Source organism: Oncorhynchus gorbuscha, linkage group LG17, assembly GCF_021184085.1.
Source record: "Oncorhynchus gorbuscha isolate QuinsamMale2020 ecotype Even-year linkage group LG17, OgorEven_v1.0, whole genome shotgun sequence".
Lineage (NCBI taxonomy): Eukaryota > Metazoa > Chordata > Actinopteri > Salmoniformes > Salmonidae > Oncorhynchus > Oncorhynchus gorbuscha.
The window spans coordinates 24,020,704-24,041,257 of NC_060189.1; the positions used below are offsets into that span (position 1 = coordinate 24,020,704).

The window sequence follows — 20,554 nt, forward strand, 5'->3', positions numbered from 1 at the left end:
CAGCGGAGGAAATGTGAAGCTCGTTGAAACCGTCTGCGCATGCGCAGCTGCTATAGATCTGGGCGTGTCTGAGCGGCGCAATATTGTAGCAGGCATGAGATTAGCTCTCGCTACTCTGTAGCCATGGGCGTTCAAACTGGATTGATTTGGACTGAAACGAACAATATTGTGTCGTAAAATGGACTATACTGGAATGCGGACACTAACTAAGCGGAGTGTCGAAGAAATGTGATCGTATCCAACCTATCCCGGCGTTTTGGATATAGACCGAATGACCTCTGGGATAACGGTGCCGGGTATTGGTGGTTTTTAATACAAACTACTGTTTGTTGTCTGTATACCCTTTTGGAAGATGCTATTTTCCCCCCTTATGTTGTAGGCATTATGTGTGTTCATCATTTCCCAATGTGCTTAGTTCAACTTCATTGTCGAAGTCTTATTTTCATGATGCCTAAAAATTCACGCATTTTCTAGTTTTAATAATATATCGCCTAGTTTCAGTATTTCAATGATTTACTTGATTTAACCTGCATTGTGATGTTTCTAAAGTGCCAATAACATTATCGTTCAGACATGACTTGATGTAGGCTAACTATAATTCCCTTTAATCCCTGATTTTGCAAAAAAAATAATAATTGAACTCATCTAACATAAGTGGACAATTGTAACAACTACTGTAGCTTTAACTCTGCATTTGGGTGGAACATATGATTGTGTGCAATTTTGTTCATAAGAGGTACAGTATTTTAATTTGGAGACTGATACAGCCTGCAGTTTTGCAAAGTTCTACATATCCAGCGTGTCATGAATTGCTCATGTTTCTCACCTGCTGTGGGAGTGTTACTTGCTGAGAAACTGCAATCAGATTGACAGTGAAAGGGCAGGGCACATAGGCTGTAAACCATCTGTGCCAGGTTCCAGGACTGGGGTCCCTTGTGTGGGGGGATGCTAAGGACCACAGTGGGGTGTGTGGGGGTGGAGGAGAGAGATGAGGATGAAGGTGAAGAGGACTTGCGGGATGGAGGGGTGCCCTTCTTTGTGAACAGGGGAGGCCTACCGGTGGATGAGGAGACTTGGGAGCAGATGTGGAGGCATGTGGCTCGGATTCACCCTGATGGGGAGGCCATAGGGACACGCATCCAGGGAGCCAGTGATCTGCCCAAGGTAAGAGCAGGTGAAGTCCTCACCTAGACACCCTACTCTGTTGTTTTCAGTTTGACAGCTCTACGGACTACACTCAGTCTATTTCAACAATGTGAAAGTAAAAAAGAATCAGCTTTTCCTCCCACTAGTATATAGTGTTCAATATGTATCCTAGTCACATTTATTTACCATAAACTATCATTCAAGATAAACATGCAGTAAACTATTCAGGAGGATACATTGTCCCATAGCATAGGCCTAGTATATGATGCTACATGCTTAATTCAATTTGCACTAGAGATGGACGATGACGATAACCCACTATGCAGAATGTTTGTAACTGACACAGTTACGACTCCTCAGATAACAAGTGGATGAAGCTGTCAAAATATGCAGCATTTCAAACCACACAGATATACATGCAGTCCGAACATGCCACTAGATGTACACATGCTGTGCTGTCCAGATGAGGTTAAATGCTGTGTCTATGCTCATAAGGAATTCCATTATATATTCAATTCATGTAGCATTGTGAGACTTGCTATATGGAACAATTAAGATAATGACCATGCCCATAAAGGATGGTTGTTAAGTTAAACAAGAGGACATTCTCCAGCTCTGTGAATATAGGGATTGTGTGATACTAATGCTTGTTGTTGTGCTTTGCCTCTCCCCCATAGATTCCTACACCGAGTGTGCCTACATACCAGCCAACCACCAGTATCCCACAGCGCCTGGAAGCCATACAGAAATACATCAGGGACCTGCAGTATCCTTTGCCTGGAATGGTAGAACTGCTTGGTCACTATTGCCAAGCTCTGGACCAATGATGAATAGCCCAGGTAGCCGAGATAAAGCTGTGACTGTTCATTGGAGCTGTTGTTGGTCATTGTCAGTCTCTGTTTGATTGTTTATCCCAACCTGTCAGTCTAGATAACAGTTTAGGTACGTCAACAAAATGTACAGTAGGTTGATTATACATTAATACACGTGTAGATATGTTAAATTCCATGCCTGATGCTAACACACTATGCTCTGGGTTGGAATTCAATATATGTCTCCTGAAATATGTGTTAGCCATGCACTCTATGTATTTATAAATAATTAATAGATATAGGCACAGGCTGATTTCATGCAAATGGGAACTGGGCCACACAGTAGATGTACTGAAGAACATTATGGTGATTGGTAACTCACTGAGGTCCTTTGTAGCTCAGTTGGTAGAGCATGGCGCTTGTAACACCAGGATAGTGAGTATGATTCCCGGGACCACCCATATGTAAAATGTATGCAAGCATGACTGAGTCGCTTTGGATAAAAGTGTCTGCTGAATGGCATATATATAACCAGTAACATAGTAAACTATTATTTACTCTTACTCATTATTTTATGACAATATCAATGTATGTCACATCTCAGAATGTAGACCATGTTTAGACTATAATCTATTTTGAGCATAAACATTAGTGTCTCTCAGCTCAAGGAGTTCATCCATAATTCACAAACGAGGAACTATGAATATCAGAGAGCACTTAACGGTGTTCATTCCCCATGAGAATACGTTCAGTGCACAACCCTGAGGGTCTGTTGTGTTTGGACATTTCCCATATTGTTTCACTCCCTCTGCAATTGTATATACGCTGAACAAAAATATAAAAGCAACATGTAAAGTGTTGGTCCCATGTTTCATGAGCTGAAATAAAAGATTCCAGAAATATTCCATACTCATAAAAGCTAATTTCTCACACATTTTTTAACATCCCACTTCGTGAGTATTTCTCCTCTGCCAAAATAATCCATCCATCTGACAGCTGTGGCATATAAAGAAGCTATGTAATAAACAGCATTATCATTACACAGGTGCCCCTTGTGCTGGGGATAATAAAAGGCCACTGTAAAATGTTGAGATTTGTCACACAATACAATGCCACAAATGTCTCAATTTTTGAGGGAGTGTGCAGTTGGCATGCTGACTGCAGGAATGTGCACCAGAGCTGTTGCCTGATAATTTAATGTTAATTTCTCTACCATAAGCCGCCTCCAACGTCATTTTAGAGAATTTGGCAGTATGTCCAACCGGCCTTACAACCACAGACAACTTGTATGGTGTAATTTGGGGGAGCGGTTTGCTGATGTCAATGTTGTGAACAGTGCCCCATGGTGGGGGTAGGGTTATGGTATGGGCAGGCATAAGTTACAGACACAATTGCATTTTATCGATGGCAATTTGAATGCACAGAAATACCGTGATGAGATCTGAGGCCCATTTCTTTTTAAAGGTATCTGTGACCAACAGGCACATATCTGTATTCCTAGTCATGTACAATTAGTATATTATGGCCTAATGCATATATTTCAATTGACTGATTTCCTCATAAGAACTGTAACTCAGTAAAATCTTTGAAATTGTTGCATGTTGCATTTATATTTTGGTACAGTTTACTTAACAATATCCTACAGGTACAATCACACGGGAACACAGTTTTTTGAAATCAAGAAGAGCAGGCCTCTTACTGCGTAAGTTTCACAGTTTCACCGTTTCTTCTATCCCATTCCTGTTTCCTAATCTTTTATTTTAGCTTAGCTCTTAGATTATCCTGAGTGGATTATGGCCTTGTAGGGATATTGTAAATGTCAGACAGTAAGCAACATGGCACCTACCTGCCAGAGAGAATCTCCGGGTTTGGTGAAATAGCTTCTCCTGGGACTGCAGAGGCCACAGTGGCAGCAGACAGAGGAAGTAGCTATGCATGTTTACCAATTGCTTTCATAATATGCTGATCATGACAGAAGCTGAAGGAATTGGATATCTGAATCGGCTGTATGTCTGTTGCACCCAAGGGCTTTGCTACCAGGAATTGTTTTCATAGCCTAATAGGATCTGTTTCCCCGGCAGAAGCTTCTAATGCATTTTGCTTATTCGGTTCTTGACAATTAGCACCAGATGGTATTATTTCAATGTCTCATGCAAAATGCCAGTTTTAATAATCAAATGTATTTATTTTTCCTAAAGGAGTTAGTCATTTTCCTTTTTGCATACACAAAGATAACCTGTAATATGTACAAGTGTCTTTCAGGCCTTTTAGAATCCTTGTTTATCATTTCTACCTTTTAGAGTAGACTATTTTGTTGCCTTGCCTTCAGGTGTATTCTAACCCTCATATTCTGTGTAGGTTGATGGACATCGCCAAGGAGATGACCCGGGAGTCACTGCCAATCAAGTGTCTGGAGGCTGTGATCCTTGGGATGTATCCTTTCCTTTAAATAGCTTAGGTGTTCCATGTGAAAACTGTAATGACTTTCTTATGCCACTATTGTTACCTGCACATCATTTTTTTCTCATCTGCCACACTCAGCAGCACAAGATTTGTCAATCAGGTGATAAATGATGACCTGGAAATGTTGTTTTCCAGATGAGTGCTTGTGGGAAGCTAAAAAAATAACGTGGATTGATGCCTCAGTGTGGTAACAGGGATTTAGAGACAAAGCTTTATGGGCACAATCAGGGCATCCAAGTATTATGTGATTAGAACTGACTAGTGTGCTCAGTCTGAGAATACTGTATGCAGACTAATGTAGTCTTGTCTTAAAAACAGATTAGTGGAGCTTGAAAACAATTGTGGTTTATGTTTCCATGTAAAGGGGCACTCCAGTTGGAGCATGCAACCAGGGTCAGTGATAAGGTTTTTCAATGTCCTTGACCTTGCCTGTCCCAGTTACCTTACCAACAGCATGTCGGGTGTGGAGCGCTTCCCCCTCAGCTTTAAAACGCAGTTCTCAGGGAACCACTTCTGCCACATCGTGCTGGGGGTGCACAGCGGGGGCCGCTTCGGGGCACTGGGCATCAGTCGGCGGATGGACCTCATGTTCAAACCCCTGGAGTTCCGAACACTGGCTGACCTGGTGCAGGAGTTTGAGGGGGCCTACATGGGTTACTGGCACACCCTGAGGAAGGTGAAGATTGGCCAGTATGTGTCCCATGACCCCCACAGTGTGGAGCAGATAGACTGGAAACACTCCATACTAGATGTGGATAAGCTGACCAAGGAGGAAATGAGGAGAGAGCTGGAGAGGCACACTCGGGACATGAGGATGAAGGTAAAGGACCCCGGGACACAGAGACCATGTGTTAGAGTGCAGGAATGTTATGGGATGTACAGAACTAAGGCAGGACATGTGCACACATCTGGGGACTGAGATGGAAAAATGTCCATGAGCCAAACCATGTTAGGGATCCATGAAACAGACCTGTCAGCTTCCTAGGATTCTAGTGATTGCATTAGGTCCAACAGGCACTGAACTCCTAGTTTGTAGATTTCCACAGTACCAGTATGAAATTTAGATTTGTGTCAAATGAAATTGGGATACATCTGAGCTCCATGTTTTTGATTCATGTGGTGGGGAAGCACCAGGGTCATTTGAATGTAGATTGAAAGCCCCTGTTAATCACTGAGATTCTGACTCCTTTTGACCCTCTGTCTCATCATGCATGATGACATGGAGTTGACCTGCCATTTCACTAGCTATAATCCTCAAATGATGACCTCATGCGCTATCATCCCAAACAGTAATGAAAGGATCCTTAACGCAGGGCCCTGTGTATAATAAAACTAATGGGATGGCTTTGCTCTGCTCGGTTGTGCCCCATGTATGGCTGCCTCTATCAATCAATGGCTGATATTTTTAGGGAGCGGGCTCTCTCCCATTCACTGGACCCACAATCACATTAAAGATGCGGAGGATTTTTACCATCACCGTCAACACTGTGCCTCCAACATGTTAGGGCCTCTCATCGAGCAGCTCACCTTAGTACTACTCTAAGTAATTGAAAGCTGATGATCGGAGTGTTTGTTTGCTACTGACTTTCCTTCCACCTCGCTACTCTGCATTTATTGATGTGCTGTATTTTGAAAGACAAACGTTTAGTAATTGGAGTCTTACTTGAACTGCACTTCTCCTTAGTCTGTACAGAGGATATGACTAGAACTGTTTGTGTACCTCGTTTGTGTTTCCCCTTGTTGCTAATGTGAGGTAAACAGAACTGAGTGATTGTCTTTCAGATTGGGAAGGCTGCGCCCACTTCACCCACCAAAGACAGGAAGTGTAACATGGGCTCGCCCCACCGTAACCCGGGCAGCCCCATGCGCAGGAACAGCCGCATCGAGAGACGGTAATACTGATTGTGCACTATAGTCAGATATCAGGAGATGCTTAGTCTCACTATAGTCTCTCTGACAACACAGTAAATACTCATTAGGTCAATAAACAAGGTGCTAGCTGTAGTGGAGAGGGCTCTGCACTGATCTGAACAAGCACTAGAGGCTAGATGTCCTATGACGTAGTCCAAGAGGATTCTCTGAACAGTAATCTTTGTTGTGATCTGTCATGAGAAGTCATATCTTTTTTTTCTTTTTGGGGGGGTGTACAGTCCATCAGGAGAGAAGAAAGTTCTTGATCCGAAGTCCCCTCCAGACATGAATGGATATCAGATTCGAGTGTGAGGAAGATTTCACTTCATAAAATCATCCTGCAAAACAAGACCGTAGAATGGTAGGGTTCTGTCCAACTAAAGGTTAGTTCCGGGGAATGGGCTTTTGTGTTCAGATTCGAAATAGGTTTGTACTGTGTATGCAATTTATTTAGGGTATTTTGCATTCAACAAATGTGAGGTATACTGTACAGAGCATGGCCATGTCAATAACTGATTTTTGACTAAATGTAAGTTCAAAGCCTATAATTCTAAGTTCTCACAATGCTCAACTTTGGGGATATCAAACAGTTGTTTTACACAGCCAAATCCATTTAAATGAACTTGCCTAACTGGTTGGCCTCTTCACAAGATCTCTTTGAAAAATAGACAACTTCTCTCCAAAAATGTGGCATGGGCCATTCATCAGCCCTGTGGTTATTTGTTGTTACCAGGCTTTTTGTAAAGCCAGAAGCTTGGTAGTGTAGTCCATTCTACAATAGGATTGGTTCAGACAGAATTTAAGGGTCAAACAGGCATTGATCATGTTTTTAAAGATGTTCTGTAGGGTTTTGTTAATATGCAATATTACATTTAGCTTATTTCTTAACATGTAAAGTGGTGCAATTGGAAATATCATAGCAGATATCCATGTTGTCAATCAGTTATTAAGAATGACAATTCTTGTGAGGATTATGTGCAATCTGTGTCTCCATGTTGTACTGTAAGTGTGTAAATACATTGAACCTTTAACCTGTTAGCCCTGCTGGACAGTAACTGCTTTTGTAGTGACTAGTTTGCAATCCACTTACCTTGTGCCTTTTAGGAACATTTTAATAGACAGTGATAAAGAAAACAAGTATTACTGGGTGAATAGTTTTTTTCAATTTCACTATGAAAATACACTACAATCCATCTACACTATCCCAAATAGATGGTAAATTGAGCTATCAACACCTTACCCTGTGTTTGTGTGTTCTGCTATGGAGATGATGCGTGTGATTGAATATTGGGTAATTCAGTGTACAGTAGTCTATTTAAACCTCTCAAAGCATGAAAAGTGTGATATGTTTTAGGATAGTAAGAGAAAGTAGTCAGTGTGGTCAACAGAATTTTTCAATTCTGGGGTCACTCACAAGACAAAATCTCACACTCTCGTAAAATGTCTGTGCAACTAAGTGCGAAGGATGAAGTTGCAGCTGATATGGTTTGACATTATTTTGGGGGAAAGAGAGATATTTTGAAGGCAGCAGTTACTTTTTTATATTGACATGGTCTGATATATTTTTTCCTTCGTACAGTATAAATAACATTATTCTTATTATCTTAACACATAGCCTTATTGTGGTTGTCTAGCTCTATTTAATATTTAACATTTTTATTAAAGGTGCAAAGAGATTTGTTTACAATATTCTCATCTTCATTTTTAAATGACATTTAGGCCAGAGCACTTGAGAAATTGGAGTCTGCACCATTTTAAAAAAAAATAGTGCCTCGGAGCACATTGATTGGTTGGGATTCCTTGAGCCTCTTTCATTTTAACATAGAGGTTGTTGTCTTGTACCAAAATATTATATGACCTTTTATCACTATGTAGGACTTCTATTGATTTAGAAATAAACTCTCCTCACCTCTCTCCCAATTAACCTGTTATTGTGTTGATTTAGCTGACCTATGTCATGAGTCAGATGCCTGTGAGTTTATTAGAGCTTCAGCTACATTAAGAGATCTACAAAATGCAACAATGGATCAAATGTAGAGCTAAAATCAATTAATACAGTTATCAAACAGTGTGCTGAGGACATGGAGGGCACACTGCCAGTCTACATACCAACCAAGAGTCCAAATTGGGCAGTGTGCACTCATCTGAAATACCTCTGCCACACACAGACGGACAATTCAAAGAATAAGGGACGAGCAATAAACATTTCCTCCTTTGATTGTCCACAAAGAAACCTTAATACAAATCCCATACTGAGGATCTGTGCACTAGGGGACTATACATTTATAAGACCATGAACAAAGACATCTGCTTGCAGCCACACTAATTAGAATAACATTTTCTGTATCTTCTCTGTTGCATGCTGGTACACTGTGAGAACTCCTAGCCCATTTTGGGCTTCAAGACATAAATCACAGGAGTTTTTTTTATATCCTTTTTTTCTCTGCAATTTTGTGTTTTTGTTCCTTAGTGCAAAGATGTGATGATGTCACTGAGATTTTATCTAAGGTGGAATAACAAGAAATATTGTAACCAGAAATCACCTGTACGGCTTTGTGACACTTGAAACTGAAATAAACAAGCAACTGGTATTTGACTAGATTTGTTGAAAATAAATGGTGTAACATTGAGTGATTATCGTACCTATTTTCCCATTCAGCAAATGCTTTATTTTTTGGGGTACTGTGCTGGCTGTCTGCAGTGCACTGTACTGACGCCCAGGGATCCTGCTGCACATAATCAATTAAGTCTAATGGAAGCCTCACTGGATGGATAGTCTACCTGACAGCACTGCAATCGGCTAACAAGGCTTAACTAATGAATCGCTGCCAACCTGACACATTTCATCATATCATGGGAGCACAGAGGACTGCCATGGTTGCTGCTCTCCTGAACACCCAGCCTCTCTTTAACAGGGGAAATCCATACATGAGGTCATGTTTTGTGTTCGGACCAGGGAGAGATGGCAAGACTTTGATAGCTCTCATACAGCACAAGAGAATGCTGGTGACTGTTCTCTTATGAAATTGCTCCTGTTAGTGTAAGTTATAGCTGAATGTATAGCTAGCCGAATATACCGAATGTACTGAATGTATAGCTAGTCGAATATACTGAATGTATAGCTAGCCGAATGTAGTGCATGCATAGTTAGTCGAATATACTGAATGCATAGCTAGCCGAATGTACTGAATGCATTTCTAGCCGAATGTACTGAATGTATAGCTAGCCAAATGTATTGAATGCATAGCTTGCCAAATGTACTGAATGTATAGCTTGCCAAATGTACTGAATGCATTGCTAGCCGAATGTACTGAATGTATAGCGTGCCAAATGTACTGAATGCATAGCTTGCCGAATGTACTGAATGCATAGCTTGCCAAATGTACTGACTGCATAGCTAGCTGAATGTATAGCTAGCCGAAGGTACAGCTAGCTGAATGTATAGATAGCCGAATGTACATGTACATAATGTAGGTATGGCATGTGAAATGTGTTTGAAGGAGTATGGTGCAAGTGCTTTAAGGAATCACAGCTGCAGTTGAAGTCACAGTTTGTTTAGTGGGGGTGATGTTGGTAATGTTCAGTGTAAAGAATGATGGAGAACGATTTCAAAAAGTATGAAGGCACTGGGGAAGCCAAAACATAACTCTGGTCTAATCTGAAAGTAGATCCCAGTAGTACCTCCCCCACCTTATCTGCCCAGAACTCTTTATGAAATTAAAATACAAAAGGAATAGTAGCCTACTTTAAAAAAAAAACTAGTGACCCATTTCTCCTCAGCGGGTGTGTTTGGTGCCACAGAGGGAGTCTCTGTTCGAGCGGCACAGTCCAACTCCTGAACAGGTTTCAAGGTAGATCCAGGAACTGAAGCACTAAAGTATTTCTTCTACTCATATTAACTTATGTTTATAACTCTTTCAGTGATGGATTGTAAAGAGATACAGAAATTACTTCCCTGGAAGAACCTGCTAGAGAAAACATCTGATTTATTGTAGTTAGGCTAAAGTGTCAGACATTGACTGTGTCATTCCAGTGAGATATAACTAGATGTTTTAGTGGTGATAGGAATCCGTTAGCTGGTCTTCTAGACCAGGGGTTTCCAAACTTTTTCAATTGGGGCCCCCCTTTGAGCATTGGGGAACATCCTGTGCCCTACCTGCACACGCGCTACGTCCATTTCTATGGGTGCAATCACTATTCATGACACAAACTGTTCACATCCCTCTCGTTGGTGGAGAGAATTTTGCAGGTTTAAAGCTTATTTCCTGAAATTCTTCACATTTTGTCATGGGCTGCAAAGAAAATGTTGCAGTTTGAGCTAACTCTCTTGCAATTCTATAAATGTTACCATGTCTAATGTGTACTCATGTGATATTTGAACATCTATGGGCAAAAAAAAAGAATGTTTTTTGCTGACATGGGCTATTTCTAACAAGTTCTAAATAGCTCTCAAGGTATGCAATGACTAACATGCCGAGGAACTGATTATGCACTACCGAATTTTGAAATGGCACCTTGTGCATTCTACTATTCACTTATTTATTTTGGGGGGGGGGCACAGTTTGAGAACCACTGCTCTAGACTGCATTGTACACACACAGAACCCCTGACTGTGCCCTATCACGCATGAACGTTCCCTCCCTGCAATCTGAATGAATAATTCATTCATGCCTCAGCCAGCCACACACACACACACATTTTCTCCCTGACAGACAGTGCCTCGCTGGAGCGAGAGATCTCCCATATTAGTGGGACACTGCCAACATTCAGGTCACAATCTTAAAGGTCCAATGCAGGTAACGATGAAGTACCTTACTGTGATTGTTTTCAATGGTCAAAAAGAAACAAAAATAGGTTCTTAGCGAAGAGCAATTTCTCAAGCAAGAATTTTGCTAGGACTGCCAGTTATTCGCTGTGAGGTTTGGCACTCTTTCTTATGGTCTATGTATTATCTAATTTACAGCCTTGTGATGCCACCAGGCAGGCCGAAACTCCATCCCATCTAAACAGGCTGACATTTCAGCTCTTACACTAAAAGGGCATTATCATTTTCACAGTATTATTCCAACCTCATAGTGTGGAAATATACACTGTGGCCAGTTTATTAGGTACATCACCCCGTTCACAAAAATGGTTTGCGCCTAGACAGTGAGTCACGTGGCCTGCTATAAAAAAGCAGACAGGCATTGAGGCATTCAGTTACTGTTCTATTGAACGTTAGAATGGGCAAAACAAGTGGCCTAAGCAACTTTGAGCGTGGTATGCTCGTCGGTGCCAGGCGCATCTATTCCAGTATGTCAGAAACGGCTAGCCTCCTGGGGTTTTCATGCACGACATTGTCTAGGGTTTACAGAGAATGGTGCGACCAACAAAAAAATTGGAGAATTGTGCAAGCTACCAGGTGGGCCACAAACAGGCAAATAATGGCGCAGTACATAAGTGGTGTGCAGAACAGCATCTCGGAACGCACAACTCATCAGTCCTTGTCACGGATTAACACCATCTCAGCCAAGCAAGACAGGATGTAGATCTTCCGAGAAAACTGCCAAACTGATATTGTTATATGGAAAATATGAATTCAATATTTCTATCATTTGAAAAATAATACTATGACTGGCCCAAAGCCAGAGGGACAAAACACATCAAACACAGTTTGTAAAGATGTAAATGTTCTAATTTACTAGTGTAGCAGATTGTTTACTCAGTTTGTTCACAAAATATTAACTTTTAAAATCTAAAAGCTTCATGCATTCAAATCTCAACAGTAAGAGAATTTGTCAAATAAATTCCAACTTTGAACTAAATTCAACCTTTGGTTCGTTTTTTTCTCCATGTAAACAAAAACAATTCTTCAGAGGACATCCCATCCCCTCTGGACCTTGGGATGAGTAGTTTCTCTTCAGGTAGGAAACAACCATGTGAGCCCAAAGAACCAATTAAGTACAATTATTAACATATAAAACATGGAATCACACCATGGGAAAATCATGTACAGTTTGAACAAATATTTTTAAATGCTTGACCTCGGTCCTCCTGATTTATTAATTGATCACAAACAGCCCAAATTACACAGGGTTTCAGTCCAGCTGGAACCTAACCAGGAGACTGAGATGGTCCGAAGGGAACAATTAATTGGGTAAACCTTTCATTGACCAGAGATCCTCCTCTAATTGGGGGGAGAGACGACCAAGCAGCTTCAAACCTCCGTTCTGCCGTTGACCTCCACCTGAAACAACTTTTTTGTTAAGCCATAGCTCAATTCTTCTTTCTCTATATACTAACTAGACTCAAGGTCAATATCAAAGGCTATTTATGTAATTATTTAGGATGTATGCCCCTTACCTTTCTGATCAGCACCAGAATTGCCAAGCCTTGAAGTAGAAGATCCATCCTCAGAGTGCATGGTGGTCAGCTCAGTCTGTTGCAGGTTTAGGTAGTGGGATATAGTCTGTCTGAACATGAGAAAGGACCTGGACAATGTTATTACATTTAGCATGTATTCAGCACCGTGAGAGAGGCACAAATATAGACATAGCGAGGGGCAAAAATGTGGCACCTTTGAAAATAAACTAAAGTTGACCTTGATGCAGAAGGATGTTTGTCACGTGGACATCTATAAGTACCTAGGTGTCTGGCTAGACTGTAAACTCTCCTACCAGACTCATATCAAACATCTCCAATCGAAAATCAAATCAAGAGTCGACTTTCTATTCCGCAACAAAGCCTCCTTCACTCACGCCGCCAAACTTACCCTAGTAAAACTGACTATCCTACCGATCCTCGACTTCGGCGATGTCATCTACAAAATTGCTTCAAACACTCTACTCAGCAAACTGGATGCAGTTTATCACATTATCACAGTGCCATCCGTTTTGTCACTAAAGCACCTTATACCACCCACCACTGACTTGTATGCTCTAGTCGGCTGGCCCTCGCTACATATTCATCACCAGACCCACTGGCTCCAGGTCATCTACAAGTCCATGCTAGGTAAAGCTCCACCTTATCTCAGTTCACTGGTCACGATGGCAACACCCATCCGTAGCACGCGCTCCAGCAGGTGTATCTCACTGATCATCCCTAAAGCCAACACCTCATTTGGCCGCCTTTCGTTCCAGTTCTCTGCTGCCTGTGACTGGAACGAATTGCAAAAATCGCTGAAGTTGGAGACTTATCTCCCTCACCAACTTCAAACATCTGCTATCTGAGCAGCTAAAAATCAAATCAAATTTTATTTGTCACATACACATGGTTAGCAGATGTTAATGCGAGTGTAGCGAAATGCTTGTGCTTCTAGTTCCGACAATGCAGTGATAACCAACAAGTAATCTAACTAACAATTCCAAAACTACTGTCTTATACACAGTGTAAGGGGATAAGGAACATGTACATAAGGATATATGAATGAGTGATGGTACAGAGCAGCATACAGTAGATGGTATCGAGTACAGTATATACATATGAGATGAGTGTGTAGACAAAGTAAACAAAGTGGCATAGTTAAAGTGGCTAGTGATACATGTGTTACATAAGGATGCAGTCGATGTTGTAGAGTACAGTATATACATATGCATATGAGATGAATAATGTAGGCTAAGTAACATTATATAAGGTAGCATTGTTTAAAGTGGCTAGTGATATATATATCCGATCGCTGCAGCTGAACATAGTCTATCGGTAAATAGCCCACCCATTTTTACCTACCTCATCCCCATATTGTTTTTATTTATTTACTTTTCTGCTCTTTTGCACACCAGTATCTCTTCCTGTACATGACCATCTGATCATTTATCACTCCAGTGTTAATCTGCAAAATTGTAATTATTCACCTACCTCATGCCTTTTGCACACAATGTATATAGACTCTCCCTTTTTTCCTACTGTGTTATTGACTTGTTAATTGTTTACTCCATGTGTAACTCTGTGTTGTCTGTTCACACTGCTATGCTTTATCTCGGCCAGGTCGCAGTTGCAAATGACAAGTTCTCAACTAGCCTACCTGGTTAAATAAAGGTGAAATAAAAAATAAATAAAAAAATACTTAATTGAAGTTAAGTGTCTGTTGACTTGTTGGAAAAGATTAATCTACAATTTATATTTAATTTGTCAATATTACATTTTTATTAATTGATTTACTGGCCAGCATTACTGTGGTTACATGTTCAGTATATGTATTGACCAGCAAACCCACTGCAGCCTACCTCACTAGCTCACTCTCCATCCCTGTTCAGTATATATATTGACCAGCAAACCTACTGCAGCCCACCTCACTAGCTCACTCTCCATCCCTGTTCAGTATATGTATTGACCAGCAAACCCACTGCAGCCCACCTCACTAGCTCACTCTCCATCCCTGTTCAGTATATGTATTGACCAGCAAACCCACTGCAGCCCACCTCACTAGCTCCCTCTCCATCCCTGTTCAGTATATGTATTGACCAGCAAACCCACTGCAGCCCACCTCACTAGCTCACTCTCCATCCCTGTTCAGTATATGTATTGACCAGCAAACCCACTGCAGCCCACCTCACTAGCTCACTCTCCATCCCTGTTCAGTATATGTATTGACCAGCAAACCCACTGCAGCCCACCTCACTAGCTCACTCTCCATCCCTGTTCAGTATATGTATTGACCAGCAAACCCACTGCAGCCCACCTCACTAGCTCACTCTCCATCCCTGTTCAGTATATGTATTGACCAGCAAACCCACTGCAGCCCACCTCACTAGCTCACTCTCCATCCCTGTTCAGTATATGTATTGATCAGTTCAGTATATGTATTGACCAGCAAACCCACTGCAGCCCACCTCACTAGGTCATTCTCCAAACCCACTGCAGCCCACCTCACTAGCTCACTCTCCATCCCTGTTCAGTATATGTATTGACCAGCAAACCCACTGCAGCCCACCTCACTAGCTCCCTCTCCATCCCTGTTCAGTATATGTATTGACCAGCAAACCCACTGCAGCCCACCTCACTAGCTCACTCTCCATCCCTGTTCAGTATATGTATTGACCAGCAAACCCACTGCAGCCCACCTCACTAGGTCACTCTCCATCCCTGTTCAGTATATGTATTGACCAGCAAACCCACTGCAGCCCACCTCACTAGGTCATTCTCCATCCCTGTTCAGTATATGTATTGACCAGCAAACCCACTGCAGCCCACCTCACTAGGTCATTCTCCATCCCTGTTCAGTATATGTATTGACCAGCAAACCCACTGCAGCCCACCTCACTAGGTCACTCTCCATCCCTGTTCAGTATATGTATTGACCAGCAAACCCACTGCACTGCAGCCCACCTCACTAGGTCATTCTCCATCCCTGTTCAGTATATGTATTGACCAGCAAACCCACTGCAGCCCACCTCACTAGGTCACTCTCCATCCCTGTTCAGTATATGTATTGACCAGCAAACCCACTGCAGCCCACCTCACTAGGTCATTCTCCATCCCTGTTCAGTATATGTATTGACCAGCAAACCCACTGCAGCCCACCTCACTAGCTCACTCTCCATCCCTGTTCAGTATATGTATTGACCAGCAAACCCACTGCAGCCCACCTCACTAGCTCACTCTCCATACCTGTTCAGTATATGTATTGACCAGCAAACCCACTGCAGCCCACCTCACTAGCTCACTCTCCATACCTGTTCAGTCTATGTATTGACCAGCAAACCCACTGCAGCCCACCTCACTAGCTCACTCTCCATACCTGTTCAGTATATGTATTGACCAGCAAACCCACTGCAGCCCACCTCACTAGGTCATTCTCCATCCCTGGTCATTCTCCATCCCTGTTCAGTATATGTATTGACCAGCAAACCCACTGCAGCCCACCTCACTAGGTCATTCTCCATCCCTGTTCAGTATATGTATTGACCAGCAAACCCACTGCAGCCCACCTCACTAGGTCATTCTCCATCCCTGTTCAGTATATGTATTGACCAGCAAACCCACTGCAGCCCACCTCACTAGGTCATTCTCCATCCCTGTTCAGTATATGTATTGACCAGCAAACCCACTGCAGCCCACCTCACTAGCTCACTCTCCATCCCTGTTCAGTATATGTATTGACCAGCAAACCCACTGCAGCCCACCTCACTAGCTCACTCTCCATACCTGTTCAGTATATGTATTGACCAGCAAACCCACTGCAGCCCACCTCACTAGCTTACTCTCCATCCCTGCTTTGGACAATTAATAACATGACTCTCGTACTTTGACTTTTCCTTTATGGTTGATATTAACGATGAAAGGAGATATGTCTCTCTCCTATTGTGTACCACTGTTAAATACTGTGGAAAAATAAAAGAAAACAGGGAAAATAAATACTTAGAACTACCAATTATTGTAGATAAATATTAAAGGGTAAACACAACACTCGACTGAACCCCCTAATTGTCAAACTAATAATAATGTACAAAAATATAGAAGATACATGACTAGAGGTTATGCAATATGGGTGTATATCCACTGCATGCTTCTTAGATGTGTAATTGACATGACCAAGGAGCTATTGCAAATGTGAAATTATGAAAAATGTACGTTACACCGCGTGATTTTACAGTACACAAACAAGAGTCTGCAATATAGAAGAGTAGTCAGCGGACATTAGGTCACATGACCAAGGGTTAGCTACAACCAGTTTTGAAAATGTTTGGAGTAATGGTTAAAGAGCTATTGAAATTTGAAAAATGTAATTTGTCACTATGTTGACGGTCCCTAACTGCTGTTGGCGGACGTGAGGAAAACAAACAGGCGAATATCCGTCGAATATCCAACCCTGAAACATACTTTACCTCGGTCGCTGTGCGCTGTAAACTGGAAACAAGAAAGCAGAGCAACTGAAACTGAATTCACCGACGTACGCGCATCAGGCTGTAATTTCATAAAGTAGATGACTCATTTATGCTCGCTTGTGACTTGTAGTGCAGCGCATCGCGGTGGTTTGACATTCCCAGCCTTAGTTACCTTGGTCGTCAATTTTTGTTCAAAATATTGAGACATTGAAACTGAAATTGTGCAACCTGAATAGGTGGAGGCAGCAAACAACGTACCAGGCCAGCTGTGATTTAAAACCTGATAGCAATGTTTTTGGACTACCAAGAAATGTATTGGTGAATTATATTAATCATGCATTGAACTGCATCCATTTATTTTGCGAACAATGCCCTACGGTATGTCATGGAACTTTGAGTTAAATATATCCTATTTTTAAACCTCTTATAATGTTGGTTTTCAAGCATAAATTGGGAGGTGTGTGTGTGTGTGTGTGTGTGTGTGTGTGTGTGTGTGTGTGTGTGTGTGTGTGTGTGTGTGTGTGTGTGTGTGTGTGTGTGTGTGTGTGTGTGTGTGTGTGTGTGTGTGTGTGTGTGTGTGTGTATAAATAAAAGTTTAAGTCGGAAGTTTACATACACCTTAGCCAAATACATTAAAAAACAATTCCTGACATTTAATCCTAGTAAAAATTCCCTGTCCTGTCCGCTTAAGAATGTGAAATGTCAGAATAATAGTTGAGAGAATTATTTATTTTAGCTTTTCTTTCTTTCATCACATTCCCAGTGGGTCAGAAGTTTACATACACTCAACTAGTATTTGGTAGCATTGCCTTAAACAATTTAAACTTGGGTCAAATGTTTTGGGTAGCCTTCCACAAGCTTCGCACAATAAATTGGGTGAATTTTGGCCCATTCCTCCTGACAGAGCTGGTGTAACAACTCGCACACGCTTTTTCAGTTCTGCCCACAGATTTCTATAGGACTGAGGTCAGGGCTTTGTGATGGCCACTCCAATACCTTGACTTTGTTGTCCTTAAGCCATTTTGCCACAACTTTGGAAGTATGCTTGGGGTCATTGTCCATTTGGAAGACCCATTTGCGACCAAGTTTTAACTTCCTGTCTGATGTCTTGATGTTGCTTCAAAATATCCATATAATTTTCCCACCTCATGTTGCCATCTATTTTGTGACGTGCACCAGTCCCTCCTGCAGCAAAGCACACCCACAACATGATGCTGCTACCCCCATGCTTCACGGTTGGGATGGTGTTCTTCGGCTTGCAAGCCTCCATCTTTTTCCTCCAAACATAATGATGGTTATTATGGCCAAACAGTTCTATTTTCATTTCATCAGACCAGAGGACATTTCTCCAAAAAGTATGGTCTTTGTCCCCATGTGCAGTTGCAAACCGTAGTCTAACTTTTTTATGGCGGTTTTGGAGCAGTCGCTTCTTCCTTGCTGAGCGGCCTCGATATAGGACTCGTTTTACTGTGGATATAGATACATTTGTACCTGTTTCCTCCAGCATCTTCACAAGATCCTTTGCTGTTGTTCTGGGATTGATGTGCACTTTTCACACCAAAGTACATTCATCTCTAGGAGACAGAACGAGTCTCCTTCCTGAGCGGTATGACGGCTGCCTGGTCCCATGGTGTTTATACTTGCATACTATTGTTTGTACAGATGAACGTGATACCTTAAGGCATTTGGAAATTGTTCCCAAGGATGAACCAGACTTGTGAGATCTACAATTTTTTTTCTGAGGTCTTGGCTGATTTCTTTTGATTTTCCCATGATGTCAAGCAAAGGGGCACTGAGTTTGAAGGTGGGCCTTGAAATACATCCACAGGTACACCTCCAATTGACTCAAATTATGTCAATTAGCCTATCAAAAACTTCTAAAGCCATGACATCATTTTCTGGAATTGTCTATGCTGTTTCATCAACTTATTGTATGTAAACTTCTGACCCACTGGAATTGTGATACAGTGAAATAATCTGTCTGTAAACAATTGTTGGAAAAATGACTTGTGTCATGCACAAAGTAGATGTCCTAACCGAATTGCCAAAACTATAGTTTGTTAACAAGAAATTTGTGGAGTGGTCGAAAAATGAGTTTTAATGACTCCAACCTAAGTGTATGTAAACTTCCGACTTCAACCTTGTGTGTGATATATATATATATATTATTTTTCCGAAAGTTTTTTATGATTATACAGAAACAGACCGAACAGGTAGAGGGCAGAACACACATGGATCACCTACCAAATCAAACCCACCCCAAAACCAGATTTAAAGCAGGCATGATATACAATGAGTAATATAATCAAATAGTTTAAAAAAAATACACAGCTATTATAAATCAAAAAGTGAAAGAGTAAAAATAATGATATAATTTCTCATTTGGTTTGCTTTATGGAGTTGTGAAATTAGCTGGGTCCATGTCTTCTACAAAGGATAGGAAAGGTTGCCATATATTGTAAAATGTAATTGCAGATCCCCTAAAGGAGTGGCATATTTTCTCTAGCTTGAGATGTTGCTTAACTTCCTTTATCCAATGGTTAAAGTAGGAGGAATCCGATCCTTCTACTTAGATAGTATAAGACGTCTAGCTAGAAGAGTATTAAATGCCAGCATTTTGCCCATAGAACTGTTTAGAGGGCCCCCTGTCATGTCACTCCATAGAACAGTTTAGAGGGGCCTCCTGTTGTGCCACTCCATAGAACTGTTTAGAGGGCCCCCCTGTCGTGCCACTCCATAGAACTGTTTAGAGGGGCCTCCTGTCGTGCCACTCCATAGAACTGTTTAGAGGGCCCCCCTGTCGTGCCACTCCATAGAACTGTTTAGAGGGGCCTCCTGTCGTGCCACTCCATATAACTGTTTAGAGGGCCCCCCTGTCGTGCCACTCCATAGAACTGTTTAGAGGGGCCTCCTGTCGTGCCACTCCATATAACTGTTTAGAGGGCCCCCCTGTCGTGCCACTCCATTGAACTGTTTAGAGGGGCCTCCTGTCGTGCCCTCCGAATAACAAAAAAAAAGTAAGAAATTCTATAGGTCTCTCCAGTATCTTAGAAAAGGTCTCAAATTGATATCCAGAAATCTGTCAATTGCAGGCATGTCCAAAACATGGGTAATAAAGTAGCAGGAGCCTGCTTACATCAATCACAAATGGGATATATTTATGGTCTAATCTTGGATAATTTTGGTTTGACCAATGCAGCCGATTAACTATTTTAAATTGAATTACAGCATGTCTTACATATATAGATGAAGAATGTATTCTCTGAAGCATACTCTGCCAAGTTTAGTCTGAAAGTTGTTCACCTAAATCCTCTTCCCATTGGTTCTTAAGAGAGTTCAGGAAATCCAGATTGTGCGAGTTGAATAATGTATAGATCAAGCTTATGCCCCCTTTGTTATAAGGGTTCACTTTAGGGAATT

The 20,554-nt window shown here is 41.6% G+C and overlaps 1 protein-coding gene and 1 long non-coding RNA gene across 4 annotated transcripts; one reads left to right on the plus strand and one right to left on the minus strand.

Annotated features, from left to right (window-relative positions):
• Nucleotides 1-48: 48 nt before the first annotated feature.
• LOC124002233 (tubulinyl-Tyr carboxypeptidase 1-like) lies at nt 49-8,962 on the plus strand. The gene is made up of 7 exons (XM_046309595.1): nt 49-1,164; nt 1,824-1,912; nt 3,604-3,660; nt 4,317-4,391; nt 4,860-5,241; nt 6,204-6,313; nt 6,572-8,962. The coding sequence occupies exons 1-7, from the start codon at nt 946-948 to the stop codon at nt 6,642-6,644; spliced, it is 1,005 nt and encodes a 334-aa protein (XP_046165551.1). The 5' UTR covers nt 49-945; the 3' UTR covers nt 6,645-8,962.
• A 3,026-nt stretch (nt 8,963-11,988) lies between these two features.
• LOC124002025 lies at nt 11,989-17,209 on the minus strand. Of its 3 annotated transcripts, none has more exons than XR_006832901.1 (3): nt 17,135-17,209; nt 12,675-12,784; nt 11,989-12,558 (listed from the first exon to the last, which is right to left on the minus strand). It is a non-coding gene; the product is annotated as an uncharacterized LOC124002025 (long non-coding RNA). The 3 variants fall into 3 exon arrangements; XR_006832902.1 differs by having other exon boundaries at nt 12,675-12,802; nt 17,135-17,195; XR_006832900.1 differs by lacking the exon at nt 17,135-17,209 and having other exon boundaries at nt 12,675-13,059.
• Nucleotides 17,210-20,554: the final 3,345 nt, after the last annotated feature.

Excerpts from the sequence above, each read along its gene's own strand:
- LOC124002233 (XM_046309595.1), top strand. The coding sequence starts at position 946 with ATGCTAAGGACCACAGTGGGGTGTGTGGGGGTGGAGGAGAGAGATGAG. Across the intron at positions 4,392-4,859 it reads GAGGCTGTGATCCTTGGGAT|TTACCTTACCAACAGCATGT; the intron begins GTATCCTTTCCT and ends TGCCTGTCCCAG. Across the intron at positions 5,242-6,203 it reads CTCGGGACATGAGGATGAAG|ATTGGGAAGGCTGCGCCCAC; the intron begins GTAAAGGACCCC and ends ATTGTCTTTCAG.